At 35.6% G+C, this 23952-nt stretch overlaps 1 protein-coding gene across 1 annotated transcript in view; it reads right to left on the bottom strand.

Annotated features, from left to right (window-relative positions):
- The window catches only part of LOC108371082 (gamma-aminobutyric acid type B receptor subunit 1-like), a gene marked incomplete at both ends in the record, with an annotated part of 36451 nt that extends 13465 nt beyond the window's left edge, over positions 1-22986 (bottom strand). Inside the window, 2 exons of the mRNA XM_017626574.1 lie at positions 15579-15749; positions 22765-22986. Coding sequence (XP_017482063.1) covers positions 15579-15749; positions 22765-22986 — 393 coding nt within the window. The remainder of the gene's footprint in view (positions 1-15578; positions 15750-22764) is intronic.
- Positions 22987-23952: the final 966 nt, after the last annotated feature.

Raw genomic sequence — 23952 nt, 5'->3', positions numbered from 1 at the left:
TCATAATTTATCGAGAGCTTTTGTCAAAAAGTACATTCTAATATTGGCTTTGCATTTTACGAACGCTCTAAAATTAAAACTTGGTATTTTATTTAAAAAAAAAAATATGAGGTAGACTTTGCCTTAAAAAGTCAAAATCAAGGTATAATCGATATACATTTCTCAAAGTTATAAAAGCAAAAAGTTAAATAAAAGGCTCTGCTTTTATAAGCATAGCAGCATACGATATATATCTGATTTAAATTCAAGAGGTTTGAGAGTCGTGGAAGTCAAAAAATTTTTGAAATGATTCCTTCCCCAAACAGTTGCGGGGCCTTAAACGATGTAAAGTTTAGTTACATGAGGTAGTGCTCTGTTGAGATTCCTGTCTGGATCAAGAATTCCCACTTAGTTAAGTTAAGAAGCTAATTCGGCCGTCCACGGTTCACTAGTGGTCAGAGGAATTTTGGAACTTTGCATGCCTTGGTTTTCGTTCAGCGCCCGCCGAACTGACATGGAGCAAAGGAACACTTTTATTCACCCGGGAAAGATAATCTACCACGAGGTTGACCAGCCAATCTGATTCACTAGGCGTTTCAGACTGGTTTGGATGCATTCAAAGTGCCCAATAGTCAACTAATTGTTTACCTGACAGTATTGACCTCCGCTTGAAGCTTACTAAAAAATTTTAAAGCTTAACCTAACTCACGACTGTGTTTAAATTTTTTTTACCAGATATCGATAAGTCTATTTTCAAAATAATTACAGTTAAAAACTGAATTGCATTTTTCTTAGAACTCTTATTAATTTTGCGTTGATTTCTAATGCCCTGAAACTTTAGCAAAATGAAATAGTTAACGCATAAACTTTAATTGCCTTTCGGCAAGCAGCTGAGCAATTTCAACTTTGAACCAATGCAACTGACATTGTAAATTAACAGTTTCGCTCCAAAAAGGCAATGAAGAAATAACTCAAAGAATATTTCAACTTTTTCTGTGAATTCTCAAGTCATTCCCGTTGCTTCGTTAAGGTAACTTTTCCCCAAGGCTAAGAAAGAAAACATATTAATTCGAAAATGAGGGCAAGCTGCAGCGGTAAGAAAAGAGGAACGATTGCTTAGTGCATTGCAGCTGCAATTTATGCTCATTCAAAGCTTTGAAACTGTACGAAATATGAGTCAAACGAAATTCACGCTCACTCAGACGCACGCATTACCAAATATGAACGACTTAGCTACGCATAAATTTTGTAGAATTGCAGAAGCAGAATTGCAAAAAGGCAAATGCTTGGCAGAGACATTTTTTCAGTTCTGTTACTTTAATGGTCAACACTGAAATCGGCAAAGAAGCAAAATGTGGCCTTTCTAGTCAACGCACAGTTTCCTCAAATTATTTAGGCATTTGGTTGTAACTGTATTCCGCATTGAATTTCGCATATTCGTACCCTATAGGAAGCTCTAAGATTGCATTTTATGCACCTTCTGTAAAATGTCTCACAAGTCAGTAGCGGCGTAGTTAGTAGTAGTTCGAGTTTTCGAACAACTTTCTGATAAGCGACTAACGACATCAGACTTTGAATTGCCAAAGCTGAAACAAAAGTGCAATTAATTGGTCTTCTCGTGAATTTCGGCTATGGTGTTGCATGAAGGCAGCCGCTTTTGGTTCTGAGATCGCACGTTCGAGTCCATTTCAATGGGGTTAGGATTGTTTTCTTTTAATCTAGTAGTTTTCCCTGCAGGGTTGCGGCATGAAATTGTGTGTGCACAACGCAAGTGTGTGTGTGTGTGTGTGTAGATTCGATTTGAATAGGCACAATCTCAATGGGCGGCATATGTCAATTTAGGGATTTTACTGGCATTTAACTCCATCGCCCTTCGATTGGCTTAACGAACTGTTTGCTGTTTCTGTAGAAATTTTGTAAGGATTTCCTTGCTTCTTCAAAGAAGGTTGACTTAAAGTGTGTTGGACGAAAGTCCAATGACGGTGCGGTGGTATCTTGTGTCCTATAAATCTTGTAACTGTACTGATCAGTATGAGTTCGATTGGCGAACGAGTATCCAGGTACTTTAACAATTTTGAAGACAAGCCGTACCCAGATTGGGAATATCTCGTTGGAATGATAATATTTGGGTAGCCTTTCTGAATCCATGAAGAGTTATGAGCTGCTTTACATTTCTCAATGGCTAAATGACACCGGCGAACTAATGATCGCATAACTTTTGAATGCTATTGGTTGGGTCACTTTATTTGACGCCGTACCTTTAGGCGTATCCTTTAGTTAGGCTTAGTTATTGGGCGGACAAACGTAAGAAACAGCAGATAAATGGCAAACCAACAAGCAGCACGTACTAAAATAATGGACATAAAACATTCAAGGACAATGGATAAGCAAAAAGAAGTTACTCGATCAAAACGTTCGCTAAACGGGTCCTTAGGTAAATAATAGGCACGCCCTCAACGGAGGAGAAGCTTTTGCCATCTTATCAAGCTTTTTGGGTGGTGGGTTGCATTAACCGTCAGCGGCTCAAAGTTAGTATTCATAGCAAAAAATGGCAGTTAAGCAGCGGGGAGAAGGCTTAGCACTAGATAGCTAAGAGACTCTATGAGCTTCACGCGCAGGCGCATCTCTAAGCACTGAAAAAGCATTTGCAATCGCTTGTAGAATGACCTACTTTCATGTAAGACCCGCAAGCTTCTATGGTCTTCGTTCTGAAGCAGGGAATCTTACATTGAATAGAAAATATATAGTTTAGTAAGTCACTGATCAACAGATCCTTACTGCAAGTTGATTAAAAATTGATTATAGAAACTTAATAAAAGCTTTTAAAAAGACATTTACTTTTCGGAATTTTTAAATTTGTTGCTGCGAGTATGCACATTAGGGTGCATTACTCGCCATGCAAAAATTCTCGCTACTATTTTTCCATCGGAGATATAAAATTTAAGATATTTTAAGACGTGGTCTGGATCTATTTGAAAATACAGCCAAAAATCGACTTTTTATAAAAAAAAAAAAATATAATAAATTGTATAACTTTGGTACAAAAACCACAACTTTGCTTGGTGATGCACCGTAATGCACATATATATTTATATACATGGAAACATTTGTATGCACAAATGTGTGTAAGTGGAAGTTTTTAATTACGACCCTTTTCATTACTCACTTCATTAAGTCTCTCATTCGCCGTACACAATAATCTTTTAGTAGTCCAATAAATATTACCACTTGACAGAAATATCCGCACTAAAGTGAAATGTAAAAGGGTGCGTAGCCGGTAAAGGCACCGGAAGGCGTTGAAAATCAAATTATGAATTTGCTGCACAAGACTTAGCTGCCACAAGTATTTGCTAATAACTCAAGCAGTCAACTATGCAGGCACTTATCAGGAAAGAGCCAGCGACTTGGCGTATACTTGACATTAATTTAATATTCTCATTTCCAGCGTAAGCGTCACCGGCACACATGCTTAGGAGTAACTACATTGGGGTAAAGATGCATAGACGCAGTTAGTTATGCAGGGGTGTGCTCGTTTTGTTGTTGTTGTTGTTGTTGTTGTTGTTGTTGTTGTAATATCAGTTAAACGCTTACCGGTAAATGAATGATAAAAGGAAATAGGAAAATGCTGATAGCGAAGAAACTTTTGGCGCGCAAGTTAGTAAGTGAACTGAGACGATTATAAGGAATCGTGTGGCAATCCATTTTATCAAGACAAACAATCCGCCCCCCCACCTGCATCCCACGCGCGCGCTTTCTACACTTTCTAACTTATAAAATGCCATAAATTATGAGTCAAATGTTGCGCATGACCGGCAACAAGAAAGCTAGAAAGCAGCTAGAAGAGCAGGTGCAATGACGAACAGAGCTGCAGGAAGGACGCAAGGAGGAAATAGTGAATTCGCGAAAACTAATTTGTTGCGCAGTGAGTTGAAATAATTTCATATTGAAAGCGCTGACAAAAACATAATTGGCCACTTGAAGTTAACGTTAAGGTGAAATTCGTAAAAAGTTGCACAGCTAGCTGAGTGACAAACCAAAGAACAAGAAGAGTGGAGTGGTATGTGGGTGAAGGCATACATATTAACCAACTACAGTTGTTTACACGAGTAAATGGGCGATGTAGTGGCGCAGTAGAGGTCGAGTAAACGCTGACTTGGCTAAAGCCACACACACACGTGGCTAGCTGAGAATTCAATTAGTGAAATGCGGTGTGCTGTTGAAGAAAATTGAAAGAAAAGCGAACGAACCTTGAAGTGACAGTTGACACAAAGAGTTGACTGCAAAGTGACATGAGAGTGGTGAGAGAAGCAGCATTGGCCATTTCACTGGGCCACTCAATTGAGGTATGACTCCGCTCGGTTCAAGTTTATGTATGTTTGTGTAAGGCTGCCTAAAGAGTTGGGCAAACTCCACCCATGTGAAAGTTGCCAATCAAATGGACTGGTGATGATGGAATTGTGTTGGCGTGGTTGGTTACCAAATGAGGCTAGTTAGTCGTTGGGCTATGGCAAAACGTTAGAGAAGAATCAGTAGAGAAATGGTTATAATTAAAATAAAATAGCTATTTAATCAAATTCATTAAACAACTGATAATAATATTAATAATAATAGAAAAAATGTTTTTAAAAAAGTCGATAATTGTGTTCATGACATTTTCAATTATCGATAATAGCGGCGATAAATATGTTGGTAATGTAAAAGAACTAATTTTTTAACGGTTTTTCTTAATATGAAAAATAAAATGTTTGTACAATTTATAGAAGTCGAAAAAATCTTAAAGTTTTGACACAACAACGTTGCTATGGCTTAGTCTTATAAAATCGAAATATAAAAATCGGGGGAGAACTTATATGATTTTCTTGGCATTAGTCACTTGTCGTTAGTTTTCGGTCACTCTCGAATGTAATTCGGACATACCAATACGACTTTTTTCATTTTCGGTCGCTCGCTGAACATTACTATAGCTTGCACGTGTGATAACTCGTCGTGAATTTGAATGCCTTCGTCGGCCTATCTTTTCATGTCTTTTCATGCATGTCTTTTCGCCGGCATTTTAATGAATCATTACTAAATAGGACAGAATTATTTTCACAATGTTTTTAAGCGGAAGATTTTTATAATAACTTTTGTGTGATATCAAAATTGTAAATATATATCTTATAAATTTAACTGAATTAAAAATTTCACACAGGTGGCAACTCTTTTTAAACATTTTTCTTTCTTTATTTTTACACGCTTTTTGCAACATTTCATTTACCTTAGCAATNCTCAATTGAGGTATGACTCCGCTCGGTTCAAGTTTATGTATGATTGTGTAAGGCTGCGTAAAGAGTTGGGCAAACTCCATCCATGTGAAAGTTGCCAATCAAATGGACTGGTGATGATGGAATTGTGTTGGCGTGGTTGGTTAACAAAGGAGGCTAGTTAGTCGTTGGGCTATGGCAAAACGTTAGAGAAGAATCAGTAGAGAAATGGTTATAATTAAAATAAAGTAGCCATTAAATAAAATTCATTAAACAAGTGATAATAATATTAATAATAATAGCAAAAATGATTTTAAAAAAGTCGATAATTGTGTTCATGACATTTTCAATTATCGATAATAGCGGCGATAAATATGTTGGTAATGTAAAAAACTAATTTTTTAACGGCTTTTCTTAATATGAAAAATAAAATGTTTGTACAATTTATAGAAGTCGAAAAAATCTAAAAGTTTTGACACAACAACGTTAAATACCTAAATAATATATTGAGAACTAGAGTTAGCCGACCACGCCTTGCTGTGGCTTAGTCTTATAAAATCGAAATATAAAAATCGAGGGAGAACTTATATGATTTTCTTGGCATTATTCACTTGTCGTTAGTTTTTGGTCACTCTCGAATGTAATTCGGACATACCAATACGACTTTTTTCATTTTCGGTCGCTCGCTGAACATTACTATAGCTTGCACGTGAGATAACTCGTCGTGAATTTGAATGCCTTCGTCGGCCTATCTTTTCATGTCTTTTCATGCATGTCTTTTCGCCGGCATTGTAATGAATCATTACTAAATAGGACAGAATTATTTTCACAGCTTATCAAATAAAAATAAATGATGGTAAAATGTACCTAAATTCAATTAGACCGAGTCTTTTGTTAATCTAAAAATTTTTTACGAAAAAACGAAACATAAATTTTACATATCCGGACAGAAAAAATGATAGCTTTTGTACAGCACTTCAGTTAGAATATAGGTCAACCAAAAATGTCATGCATAATAAGAATTCAGAAGAGGTATTTAGTTCTGTATTTCTGTGCTGAAAATTATGTATGAAATCCATTAGGTAGATGACACTCGTATTTTCATTCAGATATTTTATAAATAGAAAAATCCAAAATCTCGAAAATTACCTGCCTTTGTAACATGCGAGGCATTCTGTGCTATATTTATATTAAAAAGTTAATTGATTCGACCATATTGAAAACATTGGTGACAACAATTACCATCCATTAAGGAATTTTGCAATATTTTTTGTCTCGTAAACATTTTTTGAAATTTTAATTTTCGAATTTTAGTTCGTATTTCAACTCTCTTTACTAAAGCCCTCGTTATAAAAATTAATATCAGTGGCAATACTTTTGACAAATATCTCGATCAAGGAGCTTGTAAATTTTATTTTCATTCTACAAAAATTTTTTCATTTAATTCACAATTTTTAATCTTAACTTTTTAGATTGGAGATAACACAAATGAAAAATGTTTTTAAGCCGAAGATTTTTATAATAACTTTTGTGTGATATCAAAATTGTAATGTTTAATATATCTTATAAATTTAACTGAATTAAAATTTTCACACAGGTGGCAACTCTTTTTAAACATTTTTCCCAAATTAAACTTTCTTTATTTTTACACGCTTTTTGCAACATTTCATTTACCTTAGCAATTAAATTTAATACAAATTCGCAAACATGTGGCAACACTTTTGAAAAACAAATTTGGAAATCATGCTTAAGCCGCTTTAGTTTGATGTTCATATTGTAATAATATGCTTTTAATCTTATCCAGTTAATCTGATTAAAAATTTGAAACATGTGGCAACCCTCTTCAAAAATATTTTCCATGAAGCTTTCTCAAACCTCATATCCTGATATCCAAATNCATGCTTAAGCCGCTTTAGTTTGATGTTCATATTGTAATAATGTGCTTTTAATCTTATCCAGTTAATTTTGAAACATGTGGCAACCCTCTTCAAAAATATTTTCCATGAAGCTTTCTCAAACCTCATATCCTGATATCCAAATTGTATTATCCACATATTTCATAAATAATCCGGTGGTAATAGCCAAAGAATCAGAAAAAGAATTATTTTATTAGTTGTTTTTTTTTTTATATGGGGAACTTTTATTTGTTGTTGTCTTTTCCCATATCTGGACTTTCTCTTGGTTTTTTTTTTTGCTTATATATAGAAGTTGTTTTTGCTGTTGTTTTTTCTTGTGTGGGGTATTATATGGGCAGAAAGTTCTATGGTTCTATTATCGGATAGGAAACAAGCATAATTTAAACAGGCTCCTGTACGTTTTAACAAACTGTGAAAATTTCATCAAAGTCGATCCAGTGGTTTTTGAGTAAATGTGTTACTTCAGCTTTACTTTATATATAAGATAATGAGGATCAAAATTAAGCTTTCGCAATTNAGTGTTCACATAACTCTGGTTCTATTTATCGGATAGGAAACAAGCATAATTTAAACAGGGTCCTGTACGTTTTAACAAACTGTGAAAATTTCATCAAAGTCGATCCAGTGGTTTTTGAGTAAATGTGTTACTTCAACTTTACTTTATATATAAGATAATGAGGATCAAAATTAAGCTTTCGGAATTTGAAACCGATTCCCAAAAAACAAAAAAAATCTTGAAGATTCTTTACATTTTTTCCATTTTTTTTTTTTAAGACCTAGGCCTAACGAGCTTTAGGTGTGCAATCTTAGGAGGTGTAGCAAATAAAGCATTGGTATCCAGACAGACATGTATGTATGTACATAGGAATGTATGCATATCCGATGCCGATGTTTTCTTGTGCATCCATCTGCTTTCAAATTTGGTAATTAAGCAAAACAATTCTATCAAGTATCAGCAAGCTATCAAAGAGGATACGAAACTAGCAGTAAAGTGGAAACTAACATCTACCCAATGTTCACTAACCTTCATACATACATACATACATATGTACAAATACAATAAATACAAAAGTGGCTAAAGCAGAGGTAACAGCATTAAACAGAATTGTAAAGAGCAGTGAAGCGTGCTAGTTAGTTGCACAAATTAGGCGTACTGCCTCAAATTTGTACATATGTATGCATCTACATATACATAAATACTAGTCCGACCATACAAAAAAGATACGTCTTGTTAAGAGTTCTATCCAATATAAGGCAATAACAATAGTCCTTGTATGGTGAAAAAATGCAAAACAAACGGTAAGGTAAGGAAAAAAGGGTGGTCCTAACAAAGAATTTATTTTCATTTTGTTTCGAAATACTCTANTCATATACATAAATACTAGTCCGACCATACAAAAAACATACGTCTTGTTAAGAGTTCTATCCAATATAAGGCAATAACAATAGTCCTGGTATGGTGAAAAAATGCAAAACAAACGGTAAGGTAAGGAAAAAATTTGTATTGACGGACTTTAGGGTGGTCCTAACAAAGAATTTATTTTCATTTTGTTTCGAAATACTCTATACAGAAGGTTTTAAATAGCATCTGGGATGTTTTGATAATGTTTTGTACTGAAGCGCTGACGAAGATTTTTTATTTGGTGGAAATACTGCTGTTAACGGCTTATAACACTGTTCGAAAGTAAAAAAAAGGCGCGAAGGTTGTATGGCAAGAAAAGGATTTTGTCATTTCAGTTTTAATGTCTTGTCTGACTAACCCACGAGATCCGCCATTTCGTTTTTGATGACATTTTGGATAAAGTATTTGTTTTCTAAATTATCCGGTTTTCTACTTGTCAGGCCCTTTCATTTGATACCCATATTAATCGTACAGCCCTAACCTAAGGCGTTTTTGAATCGGCAGCTGGGGTAGGCAATTTTTCAACCCAATAGGGCGTTTTTCAACAAAATTCTGAAATAGAGCGTTCTTCAATCAAATTCTGAAGTAGGGAGATCTCGAAAAGTTTTCTGAGATAGGGCGTTTTCGAACTGTCTGCCGAGATAGGTCNCGTACAGCCCTAACCTAAGGCGTTTTTGAATCGGCAGCTGGGGTAGGCAATTTTTCAACCCAATAGGGCGTTTTTCAACAAAATTCTGAAATAGAGCGTTCTTCAATCAAATTCTGAAGTAGGGAGATCTCGAAAAGTTTTCTGAGATAGGGCGTTTTCGAACTGTCTGCCGAGATAGGTCAATCTTCCACTCAGGTGACGATATGTAAATAAGTATATGTAAATATTTTGAATAATTTCCACAAAATTATTCACTGAAGACATTCTTAATTATTAAGAAAAGGTCTTTTAGACATCTTTTATCTTGACAATCGTTTATATAGAATAAAAAATTTCTGTAGCCCTTATTCATAACGAGTCATTTCATGGANGGTGTTCTTCAATCAAACTCTGAAGTAGGGAGATCTCGAAAAGTTTTCTCAGATAGGGCGTTTTCGAACTGTCTGCCGAGATAGGTCAATCTTCCACTCAGGTGACGATATGTAAATAAGTATATGTAAATATGTTGAATAATTTCCACAAAATAATTCACTGAAGACATTCTTAAATATTAAGAAAAGGTCTTTTAGACATCTCTTATCTTGACAATCGTTTATGTAGAATAAAAAATTTCTGTAGCCCTTATTCATAACGAGTCATTTCATGGAATTACAATTATCTCAGACCCCCAACTAAATATTAACATTTAATTACAGTTGCACTCAACCAAAGATCTTTCATTGAAACCATTTCCTGGAAAGAAATCACAGACAATCAGTGAACAGTGGACATGCAACACAGTGAGTTAGACAGAATGGCTATCGTGCTGTGTGAGTAGGCTGCGGCATAAATGAATTAATAGCTGAGTGAGTGGGTGAGTGAGAAGCATATGGCCTGATAGACAGGCGCATCATTAAGATAATAATGTGTCAAAATCACTCAATGCCGAAAGCAGATGGCTGGCGAGCAGGCAGACAACAAACAAATGGGGAGTGGAATTCGTTGCGGTGGAAAGACAAATGAAAAAAAAAATCTAAATTTTTGCGAAAAAGAGATATACATACCCACAGAGAAAGTTGAAGGAAAGGGTACAAGAATGTAATGGAGCTACGAAAAAATAAAAGCGCTAAGTATACTTAACGCTTTGAGCAAATTGTGCAGACGTTTTTCTCTATATTTTTGTGTTTGATTTCCAAGCGGATGTACATGCTCCANCGGAGCTACGAAAAAATAAAAGCGCTAAGTATACTTAACGCTTTGAGCAAATTTTGCAGACATTTTTCTCTATATTTTTGTGTTTGATTTCCAAGCGGATGTACATGCTCCATTTACGGATAACATCAGAAAATATGTATGTAGATGTAGATGTGCAAAAGGCACTGCAACATTTCTTCCCCTCTTTTGGTTGGAAGATTTTTGCCAAAATCACGGCTCCTTAGAAAGGAAAATCAAAATAAATTTGCGTAATAGCTAGTTGTGTAAAAATTACCACAGTTGACTAGCAACCATTTGGTGATTTGTGTAGTGGAAAGAATGCGAAGCTAGGGAATTTGGGTACTGAAAAGTATTTGCTTAAATGTAAAGTGTTATTTCATTTATCTGAAAGCTTCAAAAAGAATATATTTAAGTAAAGAGAAAATGATCATTTGTGAATGATGGGTATTCAAACGTTTATTACGTTAGCGTCTCTTAGCATACGAAAAATTGTATAGTTTTTGTTTAAACTTTTCAAATTTTGCTAGGACCTCGAAACGACTACTGAAGCCGCGCGACTAAGAAGGGGCTTTTCGAAAAAAAAAAATCGGCTCCTCTTGGTTTCCTGGAAAAGCCAGGAGGGGGCGCACCGAAAGCAGCCTTGAAACATTAGAACACCTGATGGACGTCTACTTTCCTGGTGCGGTAACGCAGGGGGCTCAGTCCCATAGACAAGGCATTCCAGTTGACGAAATCATCACTGCGGATAAAGTNTAGTGTTATTTCATTTACCTGAAAGCTTCAAAAAGAATATATTTAAGTAAAGAGAAAATGATTATTTGTGAATGATGGGTATTCAAACGTTTATTACGTTAGCGTCTCTTAGCATACGAGAAATTGTATAGTTTTTGGTTAAACTTTTCAAATTTTGCTAGGACCTCGACTAAGAAGGTGCTTTTCGAAAAAAGACCCTGCTCCTCTTGCTTTCCTGGAAAAGCCAGGAGGGGGCGCACCCAAAGCAGCCTTGAAACATTAGAACACCTGATGGACGTCTACTTTCCTGGTGCGGTAACGCAGGGGGCTCATTCCCATAGACAAGGCATTCCAGTTGACGAAATCATCACTGCGGATAAAGTAGCTTGAGCTATCAGATCCTTCCAACCCTACAAATCTCCATGTTAGACCTACCCATGGCACGCTGGTATGGTTGCAGGGGGTTGACACCAAATTCCATCTACTCAACCTGCAAAAAGTGTAACGACAAGCATGCCTATGCACAACGGGAGTGATCTACTCCACGCCTTAGGCGGCGCTAGAGACCTTCCTGTACATTCCATCCAAAGACGTATAGGTCAAAGGTACCGCAGCTAAAGGCGCTCTACGACCCAGTGCATCTAACAGGCTGCGAAGAACTTGCAACGGTCACGCCACAATTCTCAAGAGAGTGGGGGTAGAGTATAGCAGCTCTGACTATCAGGTTACGGAAACTGACTTCAACCGAAATTTCCATTTTCCCGACAGAAGTGACTGGGAATTGAGTATTGCTCTCAGCGATGACGAAATACCCATTTTCACAGACGGCTCCAAAAGAGATATCCCTGTTCCGATCTGGCGTCTTCCCTCAGGAGTTAAACTCCCAGACCACAGCAGTGTTTTCTAGGCTGGGATATATGCAATCGACATGGCGACAAGGTAAATGAGCATGATCGAACTAGCTCCATCCAAGTTTGCCTTCGTTGTTGACAGTCAGGCGGCTATCGATATGCGTTAAAGAATGCCGAAATACTGGAAGTGGACCAATATGCTTGAAAGGCATCTGAGATGGGGCTCGTGGAAGCGATCTAGAAAGTGAAATCTCCCCTGCGATTTCTGTCTTCAGAGGTCGAGAGAGTGACCAGGGCAGCGACCAACAGTAGGTGGTAAAATTTGCACACCTGCGTGGTATCACGCTCGCTCTGGCCACGGCTCGTCGAACGAAGAACAAGGAGTTTATTAAGACTCTCAAAGCCAAGCGTTAGGCTTCCCACAGGAATACTAAAGGCGACACTGGACCATTGGCCATTGTATATCGGAAAAACATATAAACAATTCCGGAAAGTGACTTCGCTCGAAACTTCCCTCTTGCGCCTAAATGAATGTTTACTTTTGCTGTAGATCGAAACCGGTCGCTGACTAATCTTATCTGGTTTAAAACGGAGGAGAATATTGAAACAAATAACTTGGTTGAGTTCTTTCCATCAATAGCCCATCGCAATAGGACCAGCACTGCGTATACGTAACAATACATAAGTAATATTTTGCTACACAAACACGAGTTTATTCCTGAAGTCACATTCCATGTAAACAATTGTATATTTATTCTTTAAAATACTGAATACAGTTATTATTTTGTGTAATTAACTTTTCGCAATCAATGCGTGCAAATGGTCTTGACCGAGTACGCATACCTATGTATGTATGTATATCATCATAAGCTTCATAAGCGGTCATAAAGTAGCATGAATGTTTGCATTAATATCACATGTAATAATAAGTAAACAAAACTGCCATTGCAAAAGTTCCATTTAAATGAATTTGTGCGTCCATTCGTATGCGCAGCACTCAAATAAATGACATTTTTGCGGTTGAAAAGGCAAAATAATTGACCTTAACTAGTTGGTAATGGATTAAATGTTGTAAATTATGAAAATGACCAAGTGTGGTGAAATTCAACATAAAATGGCAATAATGAGCTGACCAAAATTGGGCTGCATATGAAAGCAAGCATCAGCGTTAAATAAACAAATGTAAGCTGCATATACATACATAAATATTATTACCGGCCGCACATTAATTTTGTATGAGGAACAAATATAATGCAAAGAATTTGAGAAATTACTCTGAAAATTACTAATGAATTTAAATTAATTTGCAATGCTGCGTTTCGTTTTGTTAATAAATATTTGATAGATAGATTTGAAGAACGTAATTTATTTCACACACATGAGTGCCTTCATTCAATTTATTTGGCTTAGAAAAGTTCAAATTAATATATATGTATATGTACATACATATATATGCAACAAATCTGTGAGTGCCCGCTTTCAATCTCACCATTTCGATGGCTGGGGCGTATACGCAATCATTTCACGTAGAGATGGAGTTTAATTTATGAAAGCGGTAGTCTTTTACCGACAACTACAGAAACAATAGAAACATTCCTCAAATATTATTATTGTGTTTTATAGAAAACAGAAAATAGGAGACAATATGTACCTAATGAAAAGCAATCAATTTTCATATGTCGCACACTTTATATTTCGTAAAACTAAAAGACTTAGCCTCTAGATGTGCAAAAATGTAATATTTTAATATAGTAGGGTTGCCACCTGTTAAGAGATTAAAAGATTTTCGCCGTTCGTTGGATTAAAAATGAGGCTCCAAGGCATGGCCTTCGCATGTACAAAAACGTTTATTTTTTGAGTAGGGTTGCCAACTATTTAAAAATTACTATTTTGCCCTTAATAGTATAAAGCAAAGTCAAGATTTGTTGACCACGCTCATCTCTGAACGGACCTAGATGCGATTTCGTTTATCATAATCTGTATCGGTACTGGTGTTATTTTAAGTACTTAGAATTTCTATACGTTTGCCACCTGCCTAAAAAATTATACGATCCGTTCTGTGCATTACAAAAAGTGAAATGTGAAATGAAAGGGATTGGCCTCTAGACTGTTAATAATATATTATTTTTGAGTGGGGTTTCCACCTTTTTAAAAAATTATAAGATCTTCACTGTTCAAGTGAAATGATATGGTCTCTCGATGTGCAATAAGATTTTATTCTTTTAATGGGGTTGCCATCTTTTGAAAAATTAGTACCTTATATGAAGGGGTTAGAATCATAAGGGGCTAAGTGACATTTTTTGAAAATATAAGTTATACCCATATTTGTATAGTTAAATATAGTGTTTATGTGGTGACAAAAAGTAAACACTTTTTGAATTAGTTAATTGACCTGCATTCATTTAGACAAGAATCATTTGAAATGCATTTACCCAGAATTTACAATAAGTTATCAAATTTAACCTTAATTATCTCAAAAAAATTTCAGATCTACTTAGATCCTTTTGATTCTAACCCCTTCGTATATAATACGCGAAGTCATTTCTTGTTAATGACATCAGATTTGCACGGTTAATTCAGTTATAAAAAAACGGGGGGTCCAATGAAAGAGCCTGGCCTTCCGATGTGCAATAAGGTTTTATTTTTTTTTTTTTTTAAGAAAAATCAGTGTTTCATTCAAAGACCCAGATTTTGAGAGTAAATAATTTCCGAATTCTGATTATACTGATTTTCCTAATTTATCCGAACTACTCGCAAATACCGTGGAAATTTGAAAAAGTATATTAAAGTCATTTTCTTTTGTCACAGTGTGTTATTGGTTGGTATTTCTTTTCTTAAAATTTAAGAATGACTTTCAGGGACCGAGAATACCGGTTAGTTTTTTGAAGGTCGAAATAAAAGCCCTTTCCTAATAATAAAAAAAACCGCGTATCCTAATTAAAAAATTTGGTATCACATGAAAGAAGACTAACTTTAAAACTGAGCGACCTATTGAAAAATATTTCAATAAAAAAATGTTTTTTTAATTGCCATAGAACAAACTTTGGGTCTTTTGTATTCAATTCCAAAAACATTATAAATAGAGGTGGCAAACTTCTTCCGTCTTCTAAAAGCTATAATAGTACTAATAGTACTCTTTCATTTGACACCAAATTTCGAACTTAAAATCTATTTGGCCAAGTTGAACTTTTAAAAAAAATAACTGTTATTTTCGGTCCCTCATGACTTTCATTAATAATTGGTTAGATTTGCTTAAGATAACAACGAAAACATAATATCATTAGAATAAATGTTCACCTAGACTCTGAAGTCAAATCAAAATAAATCACAAATGCATAATTAAAAGCACATTCATTTACACTTGCATTCATATATATTCATTTATATAATTACAGTATCCACTTTCACTAACTCACTTATTTATTTATTTATTCATTTTGTGGCTTGTACTGCAATCACCTTTAACATTTTAAGCACTTACCGGGTCACCACAAAAATAAATAAATAAAAAAAAATAAATCAGAAAACAAAAACCTAAAATAAATATGTATGTATATGTACGTACATCCATTACACACTCCATAGTAGTTGAATGTTACATTTCCTACTCACCGATATGAAGACCTCTTCGGCTTGCTGCAATATGGCCACACGTGACCAACCGAATTTTTTCATTAATTTTATACGTGTCGGATTGTGTACCGTAGCGGAGGGATGTGTACGAAATAGCGTTGGAAAGCGACTGCGATCCGAGAGCGCCGGACTGGAGGCACCGTAGCAGAGCTGAAATGGAGAAAAACCAAAAATAAAAACAAATGCAAAAGTGAATAAGTGAAATGGCAAGTTGGATAATAAGTTCGAGCATGTGCTGTAAAAAGTAGTATAAAATGTTGAAAAAGTAAATTTTTTTTAATTGTTTTTTTTTTTTTTTACAAAAGCAAAAATTAATGAAATCTACACGAAATTCCTCTGCATATGTGGTGATAATGTGCATTAGCGTGGTTTTGCTGCATCTGTGGTTGCTGTTGCTTTCCACTTTCGGATTCCTTTGCTCTTCCTGTTGGCCTTTGTGGCTGCACTCTGCACTTGTAGTTTGTTTGCCATTTGCCAGCAGCTCGTCGTGTATTTTGTGGCCAAAGTGCTGCTATAAGATTTTCGAGCAATTAATTTCGTTAGATGGCAGTGGCAATGGCGAGCCGAGCAGGTGCATGCCACGTAGAAAAATTGTATGGCTACATTTTGAATGTTTGTATTATGGAGTACGTATATATGTATACATACATATGTATGAAGTTTAATGTGTTTAAATACTTAGTTGATGAATGCTTTATGAAAAAGTCGGAAAGATAGTTAGCCTGTTAGTCTGAAGTATTTTATAAAAGTATCTTAGTAGGAGTGGCTGTATTTTTGCCTGGCTTAAAAGTCGTTCGTAAAAGCAAATTCTTTAGTAGTCTTTAGCGAACTAGACTGCAAATAGTTAATTTGAGTTGAGTTTAAAAATTACTGAAAAAAAATCTACACAAATTCATTAACGGATACATCAACTCCAAAAATGTGTCCGTGGCATTTCCGCTCAAAAAATATGTATTTGCTGCGGTCGTGCAGGGTTACATCACTCATAAAAAGTAAGTACGTGCTACCTGTCTAACACAGGTCACTGCTGCTGGCACTTAGCGCAGTACATCAAATGGAAAAAACAAAAAGCATAAATGGAGAAAAAGAGTATGCCAAAAAATTAAATTAAATTGTGATTTCCAAAAATGTATAAAAATGCCATTACAGCTGCGCTGCAATTAAATACGGTTTTGCCATATTGCGCGCATTCATTAAACATATTCTATTTGTATTCCATTGTTTGTGTTGGTTGCACTTGCGGGCTAATTAAGGCTAATTGGGAAGTGCATGTTTGAGTAGTGTAGCGCACAGGGACAGTGTTGTGATTTGCAAAGGCCATTGCTTCGAGCGGCGAAAGCTGGCACATAAAGTTGTGGGTAGTGCTAATGCGATGAAGGAACTAAGCATTTAGGTGCATACATGTGTATTAAGAGGGAGATAAACTTGAAAGGCGTTTTGATGGAAACTTGAAAGTGTGAAAATGGCATAGCGTAGCTGGAGGAATGAGGGAGCGAATTTTTACATGGATAGATCGAAAGAAGTTTGACGGAACGTTTGGTTGAGGACCTTTTCTGTTCAAATTCATGCTCCCGACCGCTGTGTTGCCTGCCCGTTAGAGGAAAATAGCTGCTATTAACTGATTAAAAGGTCAGCTGTGTGACGTTAATAAGGGACGTAAATGTCTGCTCTGATAACCACACCCCTCCGATCGGAGCCTTAAACTCACTTGTGTACTCATAACTGGTCGAATAATTCATTAATCCTTTTACAATTTTATAATGACTGTCTCGAATGAAAGGATCTCAACGAACAAGAGAGGGATGATAGATTACTTGATCCACAGTTCTTAGAAAGATTGGAAATTTCTCCCTCAACAGTCTGGAAGCTCTTTTTCTCCAATAAATAATAACGGAAAACTTTTGACTCAACCTTAAAGATCAGAATATGCTGCGGTTGCTAGATAAGATTAATCGGGCCTATATATGTATATGATGAAGAATCCATATTTCCTTAGAATGCCCTGAACGGCGAATGGAGTCTATGTGAAGCTTCTTCTAGTCCGAGATACATCCGGAGGTTTGCCTTTGCTTGTTGAGGAGTGACCGCTGTTACTAAAAACCAGGGATCGAACCGAGATTCTATGGAGTTATGATCGCACCACTTTGCTGCAGCGGCCATCTTTACACTTATTAGACCTTAAATAACGTCGAAATTTCAATTCATTCATCTAGCCAAGGCTTAAGGTCTCGGAACCGTTAGGTGTAAGGTGCTCATGGGCAACTGTGATTGGACTCGTTCCTTCCATTACTCTTCCGTCTCCTAAAAAATTTATTAAGCGAGACCAACTTCTTCTTTCTTCTTATTTGGCGTTGAACCGCTTAAGCGATTTTAGCCGAGTTCAACAAAGCACGACAGTCGTTTCTCCTTTGGGCCAACTGACACCAGTTAGAATTGCCCAGTAAAGCGAAGTCTTTCTCTACTTGATATTGCCCTCGCAGTGGGGGCCTCCTTCTTTGTCTTTTGCCTTTGCAGAGGTGGAGAGTCGGTGTCCATTCGAACGGCAGGGCTAAGCCAGCGCAGTCGCCGGACTATGTCCATGTCTTGTAAAACGCATACTGCTCGTCGTTCCACCATCTGCGGTATTCGCCGTCGCCAACGCGAAGAGGGCCGTAATTCTTCCGCAAAATCTTTCTATCGAATACTCCAATAGCCGCCTGATCGGATGTTGTCATTGTCCAGGCTTCTGCGTCTTATACCAGAATGGTTTTCGTATATCCTGAATTGCCTGCTCAGTCCAAAGTAGTACTTGCTGGTTGTAGCGATTCTGCGTTTGATTTCGTGCTGATATTATTTTGGGTGGTAATACTGGTTCCCCAGTAAAATAAATTCTCCTAAATCGTCCTACGAGGAGATTCTGATGTGGTCTGCAGAAGTCGTGAAAGGAGTCTAGGCTCGATGTGACCACAGCTTGAGCACATCTGTGAAGTGTTGTAAAGAAAAGAGAGCACAATAGATCGCCAGGTCGCATCATATTAATATTCATCTATCTATCTACGATTCTCTTTTTTAGAATTTTTTCCATTTCTGTGTTCCCCGGCAAGCAATTTTTTATTAAAAATCTAAGCATTCTTCTTCTTAGGAAGACGTCATGGATTTTATCCGTCGTTGAATATCTACACATATTCTGGCACAATAAAATCAGCAGATTCCGCAACATTACATCAAAACCAAATCTAAACATCCAAGCAGGAATTGACCCGAGGTGGCGAAGCAGAAAGCACATATCGTCCCATGTATTAACTGTATCCACAACTGTCAAGGCATCCGACGAAAAGCGCAACGAAACAATCAGATAGCAAAATAAGTTAAGAAAGCAGCAAATAAAGGAAATCACACACAGAAACATATGGACACACATGCCAGTGCAATGTCCACTGAGCAATCGAATGCTTTCTTATCTACTGCACACTTACATCTAATAAATAGTTCTTATTCTTTGTATCCATGCAATGACAGTGCAATTGGTTCATATCCTTTGTCCGCTGGCCGTCTGTGTAGTCAGCCGTAGCGCAGTAGAGTGAAAGCTACGGTGTTGCAGACAGTTGTGTGTCAGCAAAAATGTTTGCAACGCATCATCAACATTTGTCGACAACAATAAGCTTTTGCACTAACAAGTGCATATGTACACATATCGCTAGCTTAGAGTAAAAACTTGCTAAGTCTATATTTACAAATTTTACAGGAGAGGCAAATAACTTCTTATAGCCATTTTCTTCAAGTAACATTCAAAACTTTAAAGACAGCACTTTAGGAGTTTATTAAACTTTAAAGCAAAGCAAAACTCCATACGAAGGATAGTGATCGGATGCTAATTAAAAGATTTCGTATAAATTTGGTTTTATCAAATTTCCTGTGCCTCTTTTGGTCTAGGAAAATTAGCTTTTCGTTGAATATACAGTGCCGGACAAAATTATTGGCACAGAAAATGTTTCGCAATATCTGCAAAGTTTTTTATTCTTATTTATTTTCGATAATTTTCGTCCAACACCAAAAAAACATAAAAACTAAATATTTAAACTTTGTGCAAAACTCAAGAAAATTCAATAAATTTGCATACTAATTTGGACTTTCTATTCAGATTTTTACAAAAATTCTATGTATGCAGTTTTATACCCCATCTAATTTTAGTATAACAAAGTGCAAGCCAAACTTTGCATATATTGCGAAAAATTCTCTGTGCCAATACTTTTGTCCGGCACTGTATTTCGAAATATGAGTTTTTATAAAAAGTCGACCCAGCAACTTTTCGCTCTAAGCTAGCGATGTGTACAAGCATACGTAGTTGCCCAATTGAATTATAAAAATAATAATAATAAAACCACAAATGTGCACAAATACTCGCAGTACGAAACAAATTGTTAGTAGCAAACGCATGAATTGAAAAGTTTTCGAAAAAAGCCAGGTACAAATGATTGTTTTTTGTATATGTATGTATATGGATGTGTCGTTGATCTGGAAAAAACTGCATAAGAGTTTATAGTAGCCCTGCAGGAACTAGCTAAACAAATACATACCGCAAGTGTTTGCACTAGACAGAAAGTTTGAGGAATTAAGTATCCAAATTTGATAAACTTAAATATACGATAACTTTGTATCCTTACCTTTAAGTAAAGATTTATTTGTAAAAATTTAGCAATATATATATTTTAGTGTTTCAAGCTTAGTCCTAGCCTAAAATTTAAAAAGCTAAGGCCAATCGTATATTTCCGTTTGGAAGTTGAGCTTTTTCCAATTTAGTACCTCCTTTGATTTCTACCTGATTCTATCTACATACATACATGTATGAGATGTTTACACTCGAGGATCGACAAAATAATAATAATAATATATTTTAACGCTTACACTTATGCTAAATGTTTGGCCGAGCTTCTCCTCCAATTCGTGGTGTGCGTTATACAAATGGAGGGACCTACAGTTTTACGCCGCCCCCGAACGGCAAATCGATTATATGACCTTTTTTTTGTGGCAGAAATATGCTCGGAGGTTTAACATTGCCTGCCGAGGGGCGACTGTTCTTAGTGAAATCTTTTTTTATTTAGATGATGCATGGACCAGGGATCGAACACAGGTCCTGAGTAAATTAGTTCAAAAATAACGATGAATCTTCAATGCGCAAGAGCGCATAAAATCAGTTTTCGTAAATTTCCTATAGGGATTCTTGTTTGCTTGCTCTTTCATGCGCATTGCCCATCGAGTTTTTTGTTAGCTCAACAAATTAGAAACAGCCGCTGCGAATTTTATTTTGCAATTTACAAAGTTGTTCCTTTACGCAATTACCAAATGTCGCTCATTCGTTTGATGTTTGCTGTTTTCCGTATTTTCATGGCATTTTTGAAGATGATTGCTGGCGATTTTACCTTCATTTTAATTTGCATAGAATGGTAAAAGTTCAACGACTTTACATATTTGAAATTGGTATTTTAACGATAGTTGCTGCTAAAAATATCCAATATAACTTTGAAAATTTAATTTTTTTGATAATAAGTAATTGATGGTTATTTTCGTGATAGCTTGGTTAAAAGAAAATTTGAAAGAGGTGCAAATTTAGGTAGCTTAAATTAAAAAAAAAAAAAACACGGTGAATAGCTCGGTATTCTCATATAAAAATTTAAGAGTATCGTTAATTTCATCATGATCCAATAATCGGATTAATCCAAAGTTATTGGAAAACATGCATAAAAAAATATTCCGACGAATTGATAACCACCTCTTTTTTTTGAAACCGGCTAAAAATACCAACTCTTTTCTAATTTTTATTTTTTTTATTTTAAATATTAATTTTTTATTTTTTTTTTTAATTTTTATCAAAGCCTGTTCTTTTGCCAAAAAGAAAAACAAGCTATGAACGATGAAAATCGATGGATAAATAAAAAAGTTTTGAAAGGTCAAATGAAATGTGCTTTATTTTTGTGTATGAAATAGTACATGGACACATTTACAAATTTTTTAAACTTTCCTTTCATTAAAAAAAAATTCCGCTATTCATTTCGATGCTTGCGTATATGTATTTTTTGATCTACTCCGTACTTTTTCAATTGATTTACCAATTAATTTTTTCAATTTATTGCTTATAATCTTATTTGTAACTTATTTTTAACTTTGTACAATTTTTTCTACCTTCTTTATTTGCAGTTCATCTTTCATCTCGCAGCAAATTTCTCATCTGCAAAACTTTAAGTGAGTACAATTTCTTAAATATTGTGCAAAGAATGTTGTTTGTAGTTATTTATGCTGCCGAAAAAATGTTCAATGGTTAAACCGAAACATTTTTCTGCTTTTATAACTCATTTCTTAACTTCTCATAAATGTATACAACTTTCTCGAAAAACTTTTAACGAAGAGCTTTTCATAGAGTATTCGTTATTTTGTTGAAATTTTGTGTACATATACATCCCGAATTTCTTACGTAAATTGTTGATTTTCGACAAAGTTTGCCGCATCCTTTTTTAAATTATGCCTCTTCTTTCTTCCAATATCGAATTTACAGTGCTCGCAGATTAAAAATACTAAAGGAAGTATATACGCACATACATACATACATACATATATCAACTTATAAATACAAATAGATACATATATACCTGAATTATATGCATGTATGCACATACATTTATGCAAGTTAATGTATATAAATTTTCCACTTTGTGCAGCTGTGGCTGGGCCTGTACCTATGTCTATGGCTATGTGTGTATGTCACCTTTGTTTGCTTGTCGTATGTACTACTTCCGCCTTTCATTGGCGTTATTTGTTTTTAATTAACTCAGCGACGTAAATATTGTATGCGCCGTTGCTATTAACTTGAAAGAAAGCAAAAACACCAACAACAACCACCATGCATCCATCATCAATTCTGTCAACGCTAATGAGTGTTTGTGGGTGTATGTATGTATGTATGTGCAGCTGCAAAGTCCGACTGGTGGCAGTAATTGCAAGTAATTATGTATTTGAAGACTTCGCACGTGGACAAAGTATGCATTTACCTATATACATATGTATGTGTGTATGCATTGTACAAATAAATTAATTCCATACTCACCACNATGTATTTGAAGACTTCGCACGTTTACCTACATATGTATGTATGTGTGTATGCATTGTACAAATAAATTAATTCCATACTCACCACTATTAAATTCCACATTTTCGCCGCCTCAGCAACGGTGGTACAGACGGTACTGCAGCCAGCTAGTAACATTAATTTTTGTGGTTTANCTATTAAATTCCACATTTTCGCCGCCTCAGCAACGGTGGTACAGACGGTACTGCAGCCAGCTAGTAACATTAATTTTTGTGGTTTATTGTAGAGTAGATTGTACATAACGCTCGCGCCCAAACCGGGCTCACACTGCAATTAAAAAGTAAAAGAAGAAATGGTATTCATTAATTCATCATTTACGCCATTACTAAGCTTTTGATGGAGTTCTTTCTCTATATACAATTATTGCAATTCGCATATCTATGTTTTCTTTTGCGACCGCTTATTCGTTTCAATTTTATTTTTCCAACAAAAAGTTTTTTGAATTACTATACTTCAATAAAAAAACTTTCCGCAAACAAGCAGCAAATCAACTTGGCATTCATTTTCACACATTAAGCTAAATTAGCTTTCGGCGTGTTTGCAAGCATTTCAAGTGCACAAATCGCTTGAATATTTTCCAGTATACATACATAGTATATAATAATAGTGAGAAGCGCTAATGTGGCCATTTAAAGTTGTTATTCTAAACTGCAAATTTGTTGCAACAAAAACAAAAAAAAAAAAATATGGGCGTGCATGAAATATGCAAAAAATGGGCGACAACAACAAAAACGAGTGGAAAATTGAAATAGTTGCTAATGCGCCAGTCTCGTCGATGTACATATAAAATTAGTGAACGCCACTCTAACTATGTACAACGATTACTGTTATTGCTGTTTCTTGTTTAGGTTTTTTACCGCCATTTTTCTGTTTTTGTTGCATATTTGCATGCAAGCGACAATTTTTCACACACTTAATGTGGCATGGCTTGCGTGTTTGCCACAAGCCGACAAAAAGGCGACAAAACGACAAGGCTGCGACGATGATGTGAGCTGGCATTTAGTTAAAGAGCTGAATTGTGGCTGAAGTTGAAGTTGAAATAAGTGAAATTAAATTGATTTGATTTTAGATGAGTTGAGTTGAGTTGAGTTGAGTTAAGTTGAGTTGAGTTGAGTACAGTGGAGTAGTTGTAAATAAGTGAACCGTGCAGCACGCGAACACCAATAAGTTTAGCGGCATATTTGAGGACAGATGGAGGGAATTAAGTTAACCGAAAAAGAAGGACACTTATGT

The sequence above is a fragment of the Rhagoletis zephyria genome, unplaced genomic scaffold (genome assembly GCF_001687245.7).
Source record: "Rhagoletis zephyria isolate East Lansing unplaced genomic scaffold, Rhagoletis_zephyria_1.1 Rzeph_scaffold_04690, whole genome shotgun sequence".
NCBI lineage: Eukaryota > Metazoa > Arthropoda > Insecta > Diptera > Tephritidae > Rhagoletis > Rhagoletis zephyria.
The sequence above is the reverse complement of the archived record's forward strand: the minus strand, read 5'-3'. Positions and strand labels throughout refer to the sequence as shown.